At 37.1% G+C, this 15,843-nt stretch overlaps 1 protein-coding gene and 1 long non-coding RNA gene across 5 annotated transcripts in view; one reads left to right on the top strand and one right to left on the bottom strand.

The window, feature by feature from the left end:
* Positions 1–11,935, top strand: part of RGS17 (regulator of G protein signaling 17) — a 69,875-nt gene extending 57,940 nt beyond the window's left edge. For 3 of the 4 annotated variants that reach the window (XM_031056251.1, XM_005420119.2, XM_031056252.1), the window contains 3 exons: positions 4,144–4,233; positions 6,062–6,296; positions 9,379–11,935. In XM_031056251.1, coding sequence (XP_030912111.1) covers positions 4,144–4,233; positions 6,062–6,296; positions 9,379–9,567 — 514 coding nt within the window. In that variant the 3' untranslated portion in view covers positions 9,568–11,935. The remainder of the gene's footprint in view (positions 1–4,143; positions 4,234–6,061; positions 6,297–9,378) is intronic. The other variant, XM_031056253.1, reaches the window with a different exon arrangement.
* Positions 6,099–15,830, bottom strand: LOC115947793. The gene is made up of 3 exons (XR_004081656.1): positions 15,630–15,830; positions 15,476–15,552; positions 6,099–6,209 (listed from the first exon to the last, which is right to left on the bottom strand). It is a non-coding gene; the product is annotated as an uncharacterized LOC115947793 (long non-coding RNA).
* Positions 15,831–15,843: the final 13 nt, after the last annotated feature.

The following is a 15,843-nucleotide window of genomic DNA, read 5'->3' on the forward strand; positions in this document are numbered from 1 at the left end:
CTACTGATACATGAGAAAGTGACTCTTGGGAACCAATTAAATACCATTTATTTACTGGATATACAGAGAATGAAAGATCAAGTACAAACTCTAAATTACCTTCATCTTCTTAAAGGCAGTAGAAGGTAAGTGCAGCAACAGGGATGCAACTTACAAAAAGGCTAAACCATCAGCTAGAAACATCTGGAGGAAGAGTCAGTGAGATATTTGCTCTTAAATTAGTTCAATTCTTGATGATTCTGTGCAATTAACTTGGCTTTATCTTCTCATGCAATAGGGTTCTTCAACATAGATTTAGCTATGTAATTATTCAAGAGAATAATTACTTAATTGCTTAGCTTGAATATTAACAGCCAAGTATTAACAGCTAAATAAATAAATAAATATCAGTTTTCTAAATCGCAGCAGTATCCCCAAAAACACATCAGCTAGAAACCTGGACAGACTTACCCTTATTTGTGGTCATTTTTTCAATATGTATACTTCTTCAAGTAGTCCCTGATCATAAACTTTTTTATTTATAAATCATGTGAAGTTCAAAATAGAAATACCTTCCCTCCAAGCAGAAATTACTCATAATAATACTGTTGCAGTCATTCAAGAAACTTATTGGTTTTGTAGCAGTCAGGAACCCAAGATATATTTGAAAGGTACATCAAGCTCAGGCCACTGAGGTAATTTTTACTGTACTCTCCAGAGCAATAAAATCAACAGAGAAGTGGGCAGAACAAACCTTCCATACAAAGAGAGAACAAACTCATACTAGTACTTTCTATTTAAACTCTGCCTTTAGACATCCCAAACTCTCCTTTTTTAAGGCATTAGTAGTTTTGTTGTGCTTTTATCATGGGTAATTTGCATCTCTAAATTTTAAAGATATCTGATCGGTGTTTTCCTATTAATAAATAATACCAAAGATGTTAATAAAACCAAAGATGTTCATTTGCATCAGATGTCTCTCTAGTGCACCTCTCTTTCATTTAAGTACTTTTTGGTAAGGTGTATCAGCAATTTCCTTTTCTTAAATCCTTAACTAATATAATATTCTTAATCTTTAGCCTGTTACTTTTAGTCTGTTTAGTATTACACTATACAGTAAAATCCTTCTGACACAAACAGCTAGCTTCAATGATGGATTAATGTATCAAGGACATCAGCTCAGGTATGCAGAACACCTTTGCTGCTGCAGACTGCTTGAATTCCATAGAGAAACATGAACAGATATGGTGTTTCCAGCTGAATATAGCAACATAGCAAAGAGCAGCGCAGTGTTTTCATATCAAGTTAAAAGGTAACAATCTCTTATTGTGATCAGTTACTTAAAGGCTGCTTTCAAGCTAGCTTTGCAGTAAAAAATGCTTAAATATTTAATTATTTTTCTAAGAGATCATAAACCAATTTCTTGAGTGAAAACAAACATACCTGAATTGAGTGTACTTGAGTATAAAAATGATGGTTTCATTTACAGGAAAAACATATTAGAAGTAACATATCTGATGGAACTCTAGCCTTGACAGATGTAGATAAATGAAAGTCGAAATTTAGTGCTAGTTTCGTCACAGGAAACATAATGCAGAATATAGGCCAAGATGTATTACAAAAGTATCACCGTTTTAAATGCAATACCCAAACATGTTCCAACCCAGTGTGAGACTTCTGCCTTTGGAGTGTTCTCTGTTTTGCAGCCCTGACTAACTTCAGCCATTAAACTCCAGTTATGAATGGTGAGATGAAGGAATCAGGGCCAAGTGTGTACCTTGCATTGTCACTATGGTATACATACCATAAAATTGCATACTATGTTCCAGGCCCACAATCTGAACTATTGGGTTTTTTTGTTGTTGTTTGGGGGGTTTTTTAAGAAAATAAAAGTGCATACTCTCTATTAGTTATTCCTTTGACAAACAAACATTGCAATGAAGTCAACATGGCCTTCTTGCTCCTATTCCTCTTTCTCTTTTTCACCACTCACTACTTCACTATCATTGTTTCCCCTTCATCAACCCATGATGGTTTTCCCAAGTCTAGCAGAGATTTTGCATGAGCAAAGCAAACAGTATTTGATCCTAGACAACAAATTAAATTAGTAGTGTATACTAACTGCTCTCAGATGAGTCACTTTCTACTTCCAGTAAGACTCTGCATCCAAACCTTGAATGTCTAGTGGCTGACAAGTAAATTATCTCAGCACAGCTTAGTTGCTGTTCATGTGATGGAGGAAGGAAAACAGGCAGCTTCATTCTCTTTTAGGCAGACTCAAATGAACACTCTATTGCATTCGCAACCTACACAAGCTGTTTCCTCCCTCCATGGTGCTATTCCTCCATGGAACCAAAGGACACTCTGCTTTCTGCACCCAGCAGAGAAGACAAATGCTGCTCTACCTATGGACTGCAAAGGAGGGAAGGAGGGAGGGAGGGAGGGAGGGAGAGAGACCTTTGTGCCTTCCCTGCTTCTCCCTCACTCCAACTTTGTGCTCTGGTCAGATGCAAGGTGACTCTAAGCAGTTACATGTGTGGACTTAAAGATTACAAGACAGAAAGAAAGTGGATGGTCCTTTTTTTTTTTTCTCCTCCTGTATATGGAACTCCTTTCTGTCTTTCCTGGGTGCTCCCTCTGTAGACTGATGAACAACAGAAAGGTCAGAGGAGACAGAAAGGCTTTTTACCTGCCAACCCCAGAGTTCAGGATGTGTTGTTTCTCCTGCAGCAGTTGATGACACCCTAACAACCTTAGCAGCACTGGAGCTGCATTCCTACGCTGTAACAGGGGAAGCAGGACCAAGGGCCTGAACTAAGGTCTTGGCAGGTAAGTGAAGGAGCAACCAGTATCAAAGAGCTTCATTTGCAAGTGTACGTCTCTGTAATGTTTAAGTCTTAATATGTGCTCTGCTTTACCTGGGAGCTTAAACTTCCAGTTTTCAGAAGAGTATTTGAGAATACCTATTAGCTCTGCCAAATGCTTGAAAAAAATGTTGAAGACACTCATAAATGCAAAGAACCTATAAAGGAAGATTATTTGCACTAAAGATGTCTCAGAGCTGGAATTTCTTCTTAGAGCTGAGCAGGAGTTATTTAGATTAGTGGGGGAGGGAGAAGCTTTATGCTAAAAACATATTTTTGTAGCAACACTTAGAGTGACTGAGACCATCATTTTATGGTGAATACTTAATATTCAAAATATGAGCTCTGGAGATTAGAAGGGGGATTTTTTGCTTGGTTGCTTGTTTTCTCTCAACCGGACACATAGGGAACACCTGATGAAAGGAAATTTCCATCTCCTTACTACATTCCACTTCTTAAGCTTAATTATCAGAACCAGGTTTCCACATGAATATCTATGTCACTCAAAATATACTTTATTTCAGTAGTTATCAGGAATTGTGGGTTTGCTGGCAATACCCTATTCCAGAAGATTCACAGAGAACACACACAGAGGAAGTCTTTACCACTACAGCAAATCTGATTTAAAAGATATTTGCAAAAAAATAAGTGATTCTAGTTAGCAGTTCTAAAAAGAAGCAAAAAACCATTAAAAACATCCTTGCATAAAGGAATCCTTTCTTTTCCTTGCTTGTGGTAATATGAGGGTAATGGATGCCTTTCTGCTCAGAGGCCAGTATGTTTTACTTTTTGGAATGGAAAACAAATTTAGGTCAGAAGAGGAAATCATAAGGAGCTGCCACATGCTAAGTTCTGTATCTGAGCCATCTACTGCCACTCTGTCTTGGAGAGAGAAAAAGGAACATTCATAAAGCCTGAAAAACTATCCAGAACTGGTGGGGCATCAAAACCCCATCAATATCCAGTTCAGATATTCATATCCCCCCTACTCACACTGTTGCCAGTATTCTCAGTTAACTAAGTGAAATCACTCCAAAAGTGACCTCTAAGTATTTGCCCATCTTTCAGTGGATAAACTGTGAGTTTCTAAAACACTGCATGTGCTAATAGCAACTGTAAATTAATATTCATCATAGTTCAGGGGAAAAGTAATTATAAAAACTTTTCTCCAAAATTTTAGACAGAAGAGTTAAAAATGATACCCTATATAGGTCTATATCTTTTAAAAGCTTGCATTACTGTAGTCATTGTTTTAAATTAACTTTCTCTAGACAAAATAAAGTGTTGTACTACATTGCAGCCTCACTGTTAGGAATGAAGATAGAGGAGACAATGCAGGAAGGCCAACACATACGACCAAACTGGAGAGTATCCAGGTCATAGAAGAATGGTAAGTTGGTCAAACTGTTATCTAATAAGTGTTTTGTCCTTAACTAATATCAAGAATTGTCTTGGGTTTAATTCTTTGGGAATGTCCTCCAAAAAATTCTGTACAAAAGGAAGCAAAATCTGTCCTGACAATGAAATGACAGTGGAGACATTCACAAGTCAGGCTTGTTTACAGTTTCTTATTTGTAGGGAAGAACCATGGGGAGAAATGGAAGATGCATAGACAGTTCCATATGTAGGTTTCTGTAAGAAGCCTCTGCTGCCTGTGAGAGCACTTTTTCCTGTCTCTCCAGACAAGAAGAAAAAATAATAGTCACAAGTGTACTTCCTGAGCAGATTTTTAATGTGGCTACCTAATCATAAAGCATCTTGAACTATGGTTTCACTGGAATTTTAAAAAAACCTACATACTTTGCAAACTAGGTTAAACACACAAAGTCTGAGCTTCTACTTCTGTCTAAAGCTTGGGCCCCTATTTATTGTGTGGGGAAAAATGGTAATCTGTCAGGGGCCCTGAGTTCTCTAATCACATAAGAAGAAAATTCAAACTTTAAAGGACATATACGATGACACAAAAACCCCAAACAACTCATTGCCTTTATTGCTAATCATCATCTTTTGTGAGAAGACAATATCGTAAATTTCTACAAAATACAATAGTGAAGAGCTTCCCAACAGACAATAAGGGAGCCCAGGTTGTTTGTCAGCCCCATTCAGCTCAGCAGGTTGTTTGCACTCTCCTCAGCAGAGTGCAAAGTCCTGAGAGGACTGTTCACCTTAAAATCTGTGTTTAACCTTTTTCATTCAGTTTATAATTACTTTACAGTTAAACAATTTGTGATTTATCACAAATAGCTTCCCATCATCCAGTCTACCTTGCTGTATAGAGTAAGAAGTTGATAAATTGACTTGAAGAGAAATTATGTAGACAAATGTCACTCTACATCATGATAACACAGACAGTAATGACAACAGCTAGTAAAGCTCTTGTGTTGGATCAGGACGGAGAGGGCGAGTGCTCAAAATTAAGTTTGAAACTATATTAAACTGTTGTTAAGTAATCTGGAGTATTACTTTCTTAAGCTGTTCATTGGTACGTTAATGGATGCCAGTAAGTCTTCTGATCACTTACCCAGTGCATCCACTAGTAAAAGCCAGGAAATAGTTTCCTTCAGGAAATGGAAATAAGGAGTTTTCCCCATTTCTTTTCTTTCCTGTTTTGCCAGCAAAGTCTATCACATCTCATGCCAAAAGATCATCATTCAGGTCAATAGCATGAGACAGAGGGAAGCTTAGCAACCCTTATGTACAAGCACAGAGAAATATGCTAATTTAAAATCTCTCTGAATTACTACTTTCTTTGGCCTCATTAGTATGCTTTTGGCTGCCAAGAGCTTTTTGTTTTTCTTATTCCTCCTAAACCAAATCGTGTATAGTCACCATCAGAGGCAGGCAGGGACACCAGGTGTCATCTAAACTCTTCACAAAAGAGAGTCTGTTTCCAGCTTCCTGGAATCTCCTTTAACTGCAGAGGCAGGAATTCAGTGCTGTTGTAGCATTTTGTCTTTGAGCCACATGGCTAAGAACACCAGTAGAAAACTCATAAAAAGTCAAGTGCATGTCTTATAATATTAAACACATTTAGTGGTCTATTGAGATAATGAATGCACAAGTGAAGAGCAAACAAAATTCCCGTTATTGCTGAAGATTTTTTGCTTCCAGGTTTCACCTTGGACTAAAGTGCAGTTGAAAGGAGAATTTTTGGAGGAATATATGAAAACACTGTTACAAAAATAGAAGCATATTTGTAATGATATTTTCTTTTGCAGCCAAAACCCTACTGCAGATGAAATTTTGTCTTGGGCTCAGAATTTTGACAAGATGATGAAAACACCAGCTGGGAGGAACCTTTTCAGAGAGTTTCTTAGAACGGAGTATAGTGAGGAGAACCTGCTTTTCTGGCTTGCATGTGAAGATCTAAAGAAGGAACAGAACAAGAAAGTTATTGAAGAAAAAGCAAGACTTATATATGAAGATTACATTTCTATACTATCACCAAAAGAGGTAAAGCTGTAAATGTTACATTTGCATTTTCTGTTATCCCAGAGCAGAAATGTTATACACTGGACTGCCTGGTGAGGGTCTGAAAGTCTGTCAGATGAAAGTCCTAGTATGAACATTAAATCAGGAAAGGAAGGGACAGAAACAGTAGAGATGCAGGCACTGGGCAATTTAGCATTACCAGCCACAACACATCCAAGTTCTCTATAAGGCTCAAGAAACTCCAGTAAGAGAAAGCTGAGAAATAGGTTTGCCCCTTTAGTAATGCTACATGTCTGACAGAGAGAGGAAATAAGTAATGCAAATGCAAATAGATTTCTGGAGAAAAAGCACCAAACTGAAGGAATTTAAATCAGAATCTTTATAGATTTATCTGCTGCTACAATTGTCTGGGAGAAAATCTGAATTTCTGGTGGTTATTCCTATGTGAGAGTCCAAGAGTGAAGCTGACATATTTTCTCTAATGAAAGGCATAATATTTAGGGAATTTTATAAGATTTTATTCAACCATTTAACTGAAATAGACAAATTTTAAAATTATCTTCATCTCTAGTAAAGAAAAGGCATCCCTATCAAACCATGTTTTGTAATACAAAGACATACATAAATATATAAGCACTATAGTTTTTCTTAGACCACATCATGTACTTTTCTTTGCCTTGTCTTTGTGCATTGCATTTGAATTTCTACTCAATGGCATTATGCTAATTTATGCTCACTGTGGAACTTCCTTCCTACATTTTACTTTTCCACTACATTCAGTAATAATTTTTAACTTCATTCATATGAATGAAGCCCAAAGTGAATTATAGCTCCATTATCTTCTCTTGTGCCATAGTATCTACTTTTGCTTTCGAGTGAAATACAATTGCCAATACAGCAAGCTAATAATAAGTTTTTCCTCTAATATTCTTCTATGTTTTTACCAGATAGGTATGTGATGAATGCTTAATTGCCTTTTTAAGTTAAGACCAGTCAGCATTTAAAATTCAAACATTAACCAAGCATTGTTTGACTTAGAGTTTAACAAAGCTACTCACAAACTTGGTGCACTGGATGCATACAAATCTCATCAATCCAGTTGCTCCTGCCCATACTGGAAATCTTAGGAGGCAAAAAATAACTGTTTGCAATGCATTAGAACATCATGGGAACTGAAAAATTCTTGTTCGTCCAGGCATCCCTTTCCAGATGTTACCTTTTGGCAGAAGAGCTGATATATTTAGCGTGACTGGTACAGTAAAGAAGTTATTGAGGCAGAAGGTCTTAGTGTCCTAAACAGATACTTGGTATTCATCTGTTTAGCAAAAAAATACCTTTAGTAATCACAACTAGTTTTGCCATCTGGCTTTAGTGAGTCACTGAAAAAATACAATGCAAATTAACAGTTCCATAATTAATTTTGGTTTTTGCATTCTCTGAGTGCAATTTACTTTTATTATGCTCAGTGGCTCAAAACCCCACTATCCTGCCAAATTTGAGGGGTTTTTTATCCCAGCTATTATGTTTGATATTGAAGAACCAATTAGCCGCACAAACTGTTTTTGTTGATATAAATGTGTGCGCCTGGGTGTCAGGGGGCGAATTGCTTAAATCTTAGTGTCCTTTCTGTGCTGTAGAAATGCAATGGTCTGGGCTTGAAATCTATTCAAACACATTCTGAAGGCACATGGTTGCAACACTGCCACGCAAAACTACCATAAGTACTGTACTCCTGCCCACACTCACTGGCTGAGCAGCACCACTGGTCTCTCATAATTGTGCTGTGTGACTGATAACCAAGTGAGAGCAAATATTAGAGGAGAAAGCTTGTCTGCTCTGTCAGTAGCGTGCTCCAGTACGCCAACAAACCAACAATGTCAGATGCTACTGCTGGTACTGAAGACAGAATGAAAATGTATATTTACTTCTCAGTGCCGTACCATACTATAGCACACCACACCAGCATTTTTCAAAGACTGTGCTTCACCGTGTATGAAAGCACAGGCTCACACATCCAAACATATTCTGTTTTCATCTTGGTTACCATCCTTCATGTATCAAGGTATCTTAATACATGGAGCTTTCCAGGGTTGAAGTCAACCCTTCAGACAGTATGAATATCTTTGTACAGTTGCAGAGCAGTAGGGTCAGATTGCGACTTGGTGTAAATCACAGTATCTCAACTGATCTCTTCTTGGCATTTATCTACTCAGGATTTTAGCCCTTTTCTTCTTAGCTGAGTAAACCTTTGCTGGTCCCAGTGGTCCTTGCTGCTGCTGCCATTTCATTTAATTCAGAATGCATTAATTTAGTAGGTTTTATAGCATTTTGTGGATAAACTGTACATTCACTCAGTTTTCTAAAGGATATTCTAAAATCATCAGGGCATTCATCCCAAGCATAATATGCCCTTTTCTGCCTGCCTAGGCACAGGAGTTCATCACAAATGGTAAGTAAATGAGAAGCTAAAACTGAAACTTGCTAACGACTTCAATATGGATATATGATCTCCTGAAAGTATGAATTACCGGATGTTAAAGAGTTCTGACAAGAAGAAAAAATCTGGAATAGTTAATAATAATGGGGAGATTAACACAATAAAAATGATAAAAATCCCTGTGTAATTTGTAAGGAGCAAATGTAGTGCCTGAAAAAGAAACAGAAAAAAAATCTTTAGGGCAGCCAGATAAGAATGATAAATAGAAATCTTCAAAAATTTTAACCACAAATGCTCAGAAAAAAACCCTGCAGCTCTCTGAATGTGGGTAATTCAACATTCATTTCAGAGAAACATTTTTAAATGCATACAAATTATTTTTTAAGGTAAAACTATATATTTTGGAAAACTGCAGTTTAATCTGCTATACAGCTGCATTTCATTGCACAGATCTTAAGAGGGATGCAAAGACCAAGTCAAAACTGAAATAGAGATGATGGTCTCAGTGCATTACCCAGTAATTGTGTGATGGTTCTGAAAGAAGCACAGAGCATTACTTGAGTAACTGATAAACTCAGCATGTTCAATGGAGCCCTGAGAAATAAAGAGACATATTACAGCTTTTCCAATGTTATTGTTTTATTATTCTGTGCTCATCTTCTTCAGGTTAGTCTTGATTCCCGGGTGAGAGAAGTGATCAACAGAAACTTGTTGGATCCCAGCCCTCACATGTATGAAGATGCCCAGCTCCAGATATACACCTTGATGCACAGAGACTCTTTTCCAAGGTTTTTGAACTCTCAGATTTATAAGTCTCTTGTTGAAAGTATTACAGGCTCTACTTCTGAAACTTAGTTTTAATTTTCAAACAAAATAACTTGCCTTTTTTTTTTTGGTGGGTGGGATGGAAGAAAATTAGTTTAATAACATCTGGAGCTGGGTTCCTGGAGAACTACAGTTTAGCACTACTCAGGCTACTGTGAAGAAAAAAAATACATATTATGGTCTCTGTCTACATTTTTACCAAGGTCCTCCTTGCTCAAGATGGTGTGGGAGGGGATCAATGGATTTGCCAAAATACATTTGTTTCACACTCCTTTCACCCTACTGCAGTCAAGATTGCAATGATGTATTTGTAGTTTTATGAACAGTCTCCTTGTGTATCCTCACACTGCATGTGCAAGGTAAAACTGCTTCACTTACCACTTAGTTGTTGCAATATTTAATCCAATAACATAAATTATAGCTGTATTTAAAAACTTTTTTTTGTGCAATACAGTCCTATGGTACATAGAAACAATTACAGCAAACCAGAAAGAGGCTTGCATTTTTTAACATCACTAACTAAAAAGCCAATTTTTAAGGTGTAGCATTACTCTACATGCTCTACTGAGTACAATACACTGACTTTTTGAAGCCAATATTTCTGTACAGAGAAAAAGAGCTATTTATCACTGTTTATTTAAAATAAATCAAGCGGAGGATTCCTTTGGTTGTTCACTGCCAAAACTGTGGCATTTTCATTACAGAGTTTGCAATGTCAAAGAAAAATAAAAGGAGAAAAAAAAAGCACAAATCACTTAAAGGGATCCATTTCTGGGTGACACAATCTATGCGCTGATATTGTTTAATTGTTAAAAGAACAAAGATTTTCAATGTACATTTCAGATGTCAGATACTGTAATTGATTTATTAAAGACTGGCTATCCAGTTCTAACACTGTTGTATAATGTTATGTACTTCAGAAAAAAAAAAAAAACAAACAAGAAACAACACAAAAAGCTTGATAATTTAGTTTTTTGAATAAAGAAATTTAATAAAAGATTGCCTACATGTAGCATTTTAGAGCATTTTAGAACATTTTGATGAACTGCATCTGTTCTGTAAGATATTTTTTTTTGAAAGCTAAATCCGGTAAAAAATGTTTTTAAATGAAGTAATGTTTTACGAGGTGGCAGGTTAAAGAAGACTTAGCTTCTAGCCTCATTGATTTTGAACAACTCCTTGAAAACAAGGGGTTTGGAGAGTAATATAAACCAAACTTCAAGGGCTTCTAAACCCACAGATCTTACCCAAGCAAAATGCCTAGAGAAACACAAGGGGTATCTTTCCTGGGTAAAGATTCCTGTACTGAGCCCTTATATCATAGCTAAGGCAGCACAGTACTCCCATCACCAGGCTGCCATGGTGTTTTTAATAGGTGTTTGCTTGGCCTTTTTATCAAAGAATGTCCAGTTTCGGGACACATTTTGATGTTTAAAGAGACAGTGACTTGGAACTTAAAAAAACCCATCTTCATACCTACCATACACAAGCAAAATGAGTGTTAGCATCCCTCATAAACTGCTAAAGATACACCAAGAAATTGCTCTGAAAACTTGTTAAATATATATATATATATATGTTTGTGTGTATATGTATATATATATATTTAATACTGACAACCATACTAAGACTTAAGAGGCAAGGTTCTTCTCACTTATGTAGGACTAAACATGGCATGAGCCCATCGCTTTCGATTGGCCTGCAAGGTCTGGCAGTTGTGTCCTCGAGTGGAATCTGGCCTGAGCACAGTTGGCTCCAAGCCCTCAGTTACTCCCTGCGGGCAGCCTCTGGTGCCAGCTTTGGTGGGAGCTGCTGCTGCCGAGGCAGGTCTGCTGTGGCACCGTAACTGAGAGCATGCAGGTCTTAGTTTATCTTCTGGGGCTTATTTTTTTCCCTTTGTTTTACTACCTCTCATTTTCTTAATTTACTGAACATGCTTCAGATAGCAGGTTTGGGGAATTTTTTAGTCATTCTTTTTACTTGAAACCTGTGTGCTTTTTTTGGATATATATATGAACAATTTAACAAACTGTTTCTTAAACTGATTTGGTTTTGTAATTTATATAGAATTCAGGAGATGATTAAAAGGGCTATTCTCTATTCCCTATGCAAATATTTTAACTGTTGTAGTGTTTGACAAAATGAGATCTAAAACAAAAATCCGCAAAGTGGAAAAACAAATCTGTTTACAGTGGCATTGCTGACTATCCTACCATATTCAGCACTTTTAAATATTGTTATTTATGAAAATGTAGTTTAAAATGCAAGACAAAATATTTATAAATGTTTCTTTTAATAAATACCTGTTTTGTCTGAAAGTGCTACCGTGTTATGACAACTTTATTCATGTTGGTTAGCTACTTACCATTATGAATAAAATACTCAATTATTGTACTGATAGAATACGAGCTATGATGTTTACAAATCCTGAGGGGGAAAAATTCAGTGAGAAAGGACTGCCTCCTTCTACTGTGAAATGCTGTTAGGAAAAAAATAATTTTTCTTGCTTTTTTCTTAATTGGAATTTAACTATGGTCCTATATATGTCTAGTATCATTTGACTAGTTATATTTACTTGGTACTAAACATATACAGCATCATATATGTATATATTTACATAGTGTAATTTCAAGTTGTTGGTGTTTGAGGCACAACACATTTAGTGCACACATCTAAGCAATGTGTAAGAGACAAAACTGCATGCATAAGTCTTGACAAATGTAGACTTGAATATTCTTAATGTTACTATTTGATGGTGACCTGCTAGTCATAAGCTATCTTTATAAGATATTTCATACAGGTAGAACTTCTTGTCAACACAGACAAGTCATCCTTTCAAGACAGGTTTAAAGCTAGATGTGCAGGCCCTAAAATATTACCTTGATTTCTAGCTTAAGGTTCCAAAATCTGTATTTGGAAACTGTGACATAATTTTGAAAAATATTACACCAATCTTCAGTGTAATACTGCAATGAAATCACGTTCAAAATTTATTGTCTAAAATCCTCTGTTGGGAAGGATTTAAAAAATTGAACATAGCATGTAAAGTTTCTTTCTTGGAGCAAATGCTCACATTAAAACATTTAATATACATTCCGTTTATCGGTTTGGATTTCCCAAATTTTTTTATGACAAAAATGGATGTGGTCCAAATGGACAATAAGTAACATGATCTCATTGCCTATCATACAGTTCTTTGAACACAAACTGTAAAAAAGTCAAGCTATTAAACTGATTTATTGTGCATGCAGTGTACAATACACTTTGAAAAACTGCCTAAATACACTTATTCTATAGCTTGGAATAAAATAAGTATGTATTTAACTTGTATTTCAGTTTTTCATGAGAATGTATATAGCAAGTGCACTACAGAAAGTGAGCTATGTTTTTTGTCACTTTTGCCTGGTGTTTTAAATTCCTGTCAAATAGAACGTAATGCCAAAGAGCCAAAAATAAGCAGAGTACTTCTGTACCCTCCTGTCCTTTACATTGAAAAGAAACTCAACCTATACTGTGTTACACATGTGTTCAACTTAGCTGTTTACAGCCAGATTTCACATAACCGAGCTTAAGGTAGTTTGGGATACCCAGAATGAAGCAAAACTCAGAGACAGTATCATGAACATTCAGATTAGCCTGAAGGCACATGTGGTGCGAAGGAGACTCAAGGTTTGATGGAGAAAAGACAGGTTGGTGACACAGGTGGCTGGGCTGCAGGTTAAACAGCTACGGCACGGTACTATGGGAACGTGGTCATAGCACCTCCAGGTCCACAGCCAGTCCATAACTCACTTGAGTACCTGTGGAGTCCACATAGTTCATTTGCAGGACAACAGAAAGTGGACACAAACCACACTTCAGCTAGCAATAGTTACTTTTTAAATTAAAAACATGCTGAAGTGCTGCTAGGCTGTGGTCTAAACCAAGGAAATAAAGGAGACCTACAGTCTAGCTCCAACAGCCAGGGTTTAAGACGTCATCTCATGCTAAACTTGATTCCCTAGGCAGCAAACTCAATTACAAGGAGCCAATACCTAAAATCAGGTGGAGGTTTTTTTCAGTAAGAGCAGCTTGCTGGACTGACCATGCTGTGAGCATGGTTAGGAACCCACACCTTCCATATGCAGGAAGTGGTTGCAAAAGCCATTTAACAGAAGTATTCCACAACACCAATTCAAAAGCAATCAAAGCTGATACAAGAAAGTCTGTAACTTCAGCAACTCTCTACACCTCTATAAGGAGCAAAGTCTGTATTTCCACAATGTCTGATCCTACTCCTGGCACTGTTGACCCAGTCAACAGAGCCTGACCCCTTATGAAATCCAACGAAGCAAAAAAATAAGGTTGCACATAGGCAGATAGCTGCAATATCTCCTCCAAGTTGGTCTGAATCATGTGAAACTGCCAAGTTCCAAATAGGGTTTTCTCAGCCTATAATGCTGTTATTTCTTAAGAGACCCAAGAGTAGCACTGTAGCACATCCTGTGACAGGGACACAGCGACGAAAGTCCCATCCTGTTTACCAATATTCTGAGTACATTTGCAGTGACAAACCATCATCTCTGTTCAAACATGTCCTGAATACTTCTGCCAGCAGTACAAGTGATGTTGGTGGGATGAAAGAACAAAGCAAAATAGTGCCAAAATCAGTTGGACAAGGACTTGACAGAAACAGTGTCTGCACATTATTTTAACTTTATACCAAAAGCCTGATTTTGCCTCTTCCTTTATCCAAGAACTCACTCTATGGAAATCCACCCTTCTCATTTAAAACAGGGATATCATTAAGGTGATTCAAAGGCTGACCATCAGTCTTTGACTCAGATCACATTTTTTTTCTCAAAAGCTTTATCTTATTTACCCCTTACTCTAATTTTCCTGAGTTTTCCATATGTCTCTTCACAAGCTGGGCTCACACAGATCTTAGACTCTCATTCATTGTTACAGAACATCAAAATATTTTGTCTGCTAAACCATAAATTGGGTAATTTTTCCTTTATGCTTCTGGAAGAAGACTTCAAGGCACTCAATGGACAGGCAGTAGTGGGTGCAAAGGAAGCTTTTGGTGGGTCAGATTTCATAAGTGATAGCCTGGGGTTTTTAACAGTGTTTTAACAGTGAGTTTTCAACAACTCACACAGACTGTACATTCTCCACAAAGATCTTCCAGTGTTACTTATAAATTATTGCGACACTGTATTTTGCCAATACACCTTATCCAAAGTTGCGCACTTGAAATCATAGGAAAACATTTTTATGTAACCATTCACTTTAATGTCTAATATTTTGAATAACAAATTCGCACACTGGCCTTTGGATTTCCATCATAGAACAAAAACTTCCATGTTTTCTTTTCTGACTACCAGAACTACTTAGGTTTTTAAGAATTACTCTTGCTTTTGATATTATATTTGTGAAAATAACAATTTACTAATGTTTCATAAGGAAGTAACTGTTATTCCAGCACTGTAATTTAGTTGTAAGATATGATAGCCTGGTTCTGGTAAGACATGAACAAGGACAGAAGGAAGGCAAGGACACAACTCTGACTCCTCCAATGATTGTAATACAAAATACTCCCTAATGAAATTTTATGGATAGTTGCACATTTCTATAATAAAATATAATCTTGAAACTGTTTTAAGTTTAGCCAAGAATCTCACTAATGTTGCTATCTAAAACAAGGTAATATGCACTTGGTCTGCATTTCAGGAGGGATTTGCCCAGATCATCCTACAACACACAGTTCCTAAATGGCTGCATCCTTACTGCTTTCCCACTTGAAACTTCCATGTAAAACACTGTGCTCAGATCTGTATTGTGTAAATGGGTTGTCTTTTAGTCTCACCGCTAATCTCTGATGTGAAGGCACTTTGAATTGCCCTTTTTGGTTCCTCTGACAATTCATTTCTTTTCCTCTAAATGCTTAATTTTTCACCTGCTTTCAGTACGGGGACATCCTTCCACAATTTTTGCACGGTCGTCCCCAGTGTACTTTAATTCTGAAGATTTCTTCTGGAGAGAGAAGATCTGTGAGAGTAACCCAGATATCCAAAGACCCAGCTCACACTCCCCACCACCCTCACTCTTACCTACGCAAGACTTTAAACCGCTCCAGTAAAAACCTCAGTACCCCCGAGGCTCTTGCTCAGAAGTCCGGCTTATAAGCTTGAGGTACGGAGGATTTGATGAGGTTTGAAGTTTTTTTGGTTTTTGGTTTTTTTTTTTTCCCTGATTCATAATGACTAACCCCCCCCGCCCTGGGCCTGGAGAGGGCGCGCGGGGCGCCCGGCCGGGCCATGAGGG

The sequence above is a fragment of the Geospiza fortis genome, unplaced genomic scaffold, assembly GCF_000277835.1.
Source record: "Geospiza fortis unplaced genomic scaffold, GeoFor_1.0 scaffold162, whole genome shotgun sequence".
Lineage (NCBI taxonomy): Eukaryota > Metazoa > Chordata > Aves > Passeriformes > Thraupidae > Geospiza > Geospiza fortis.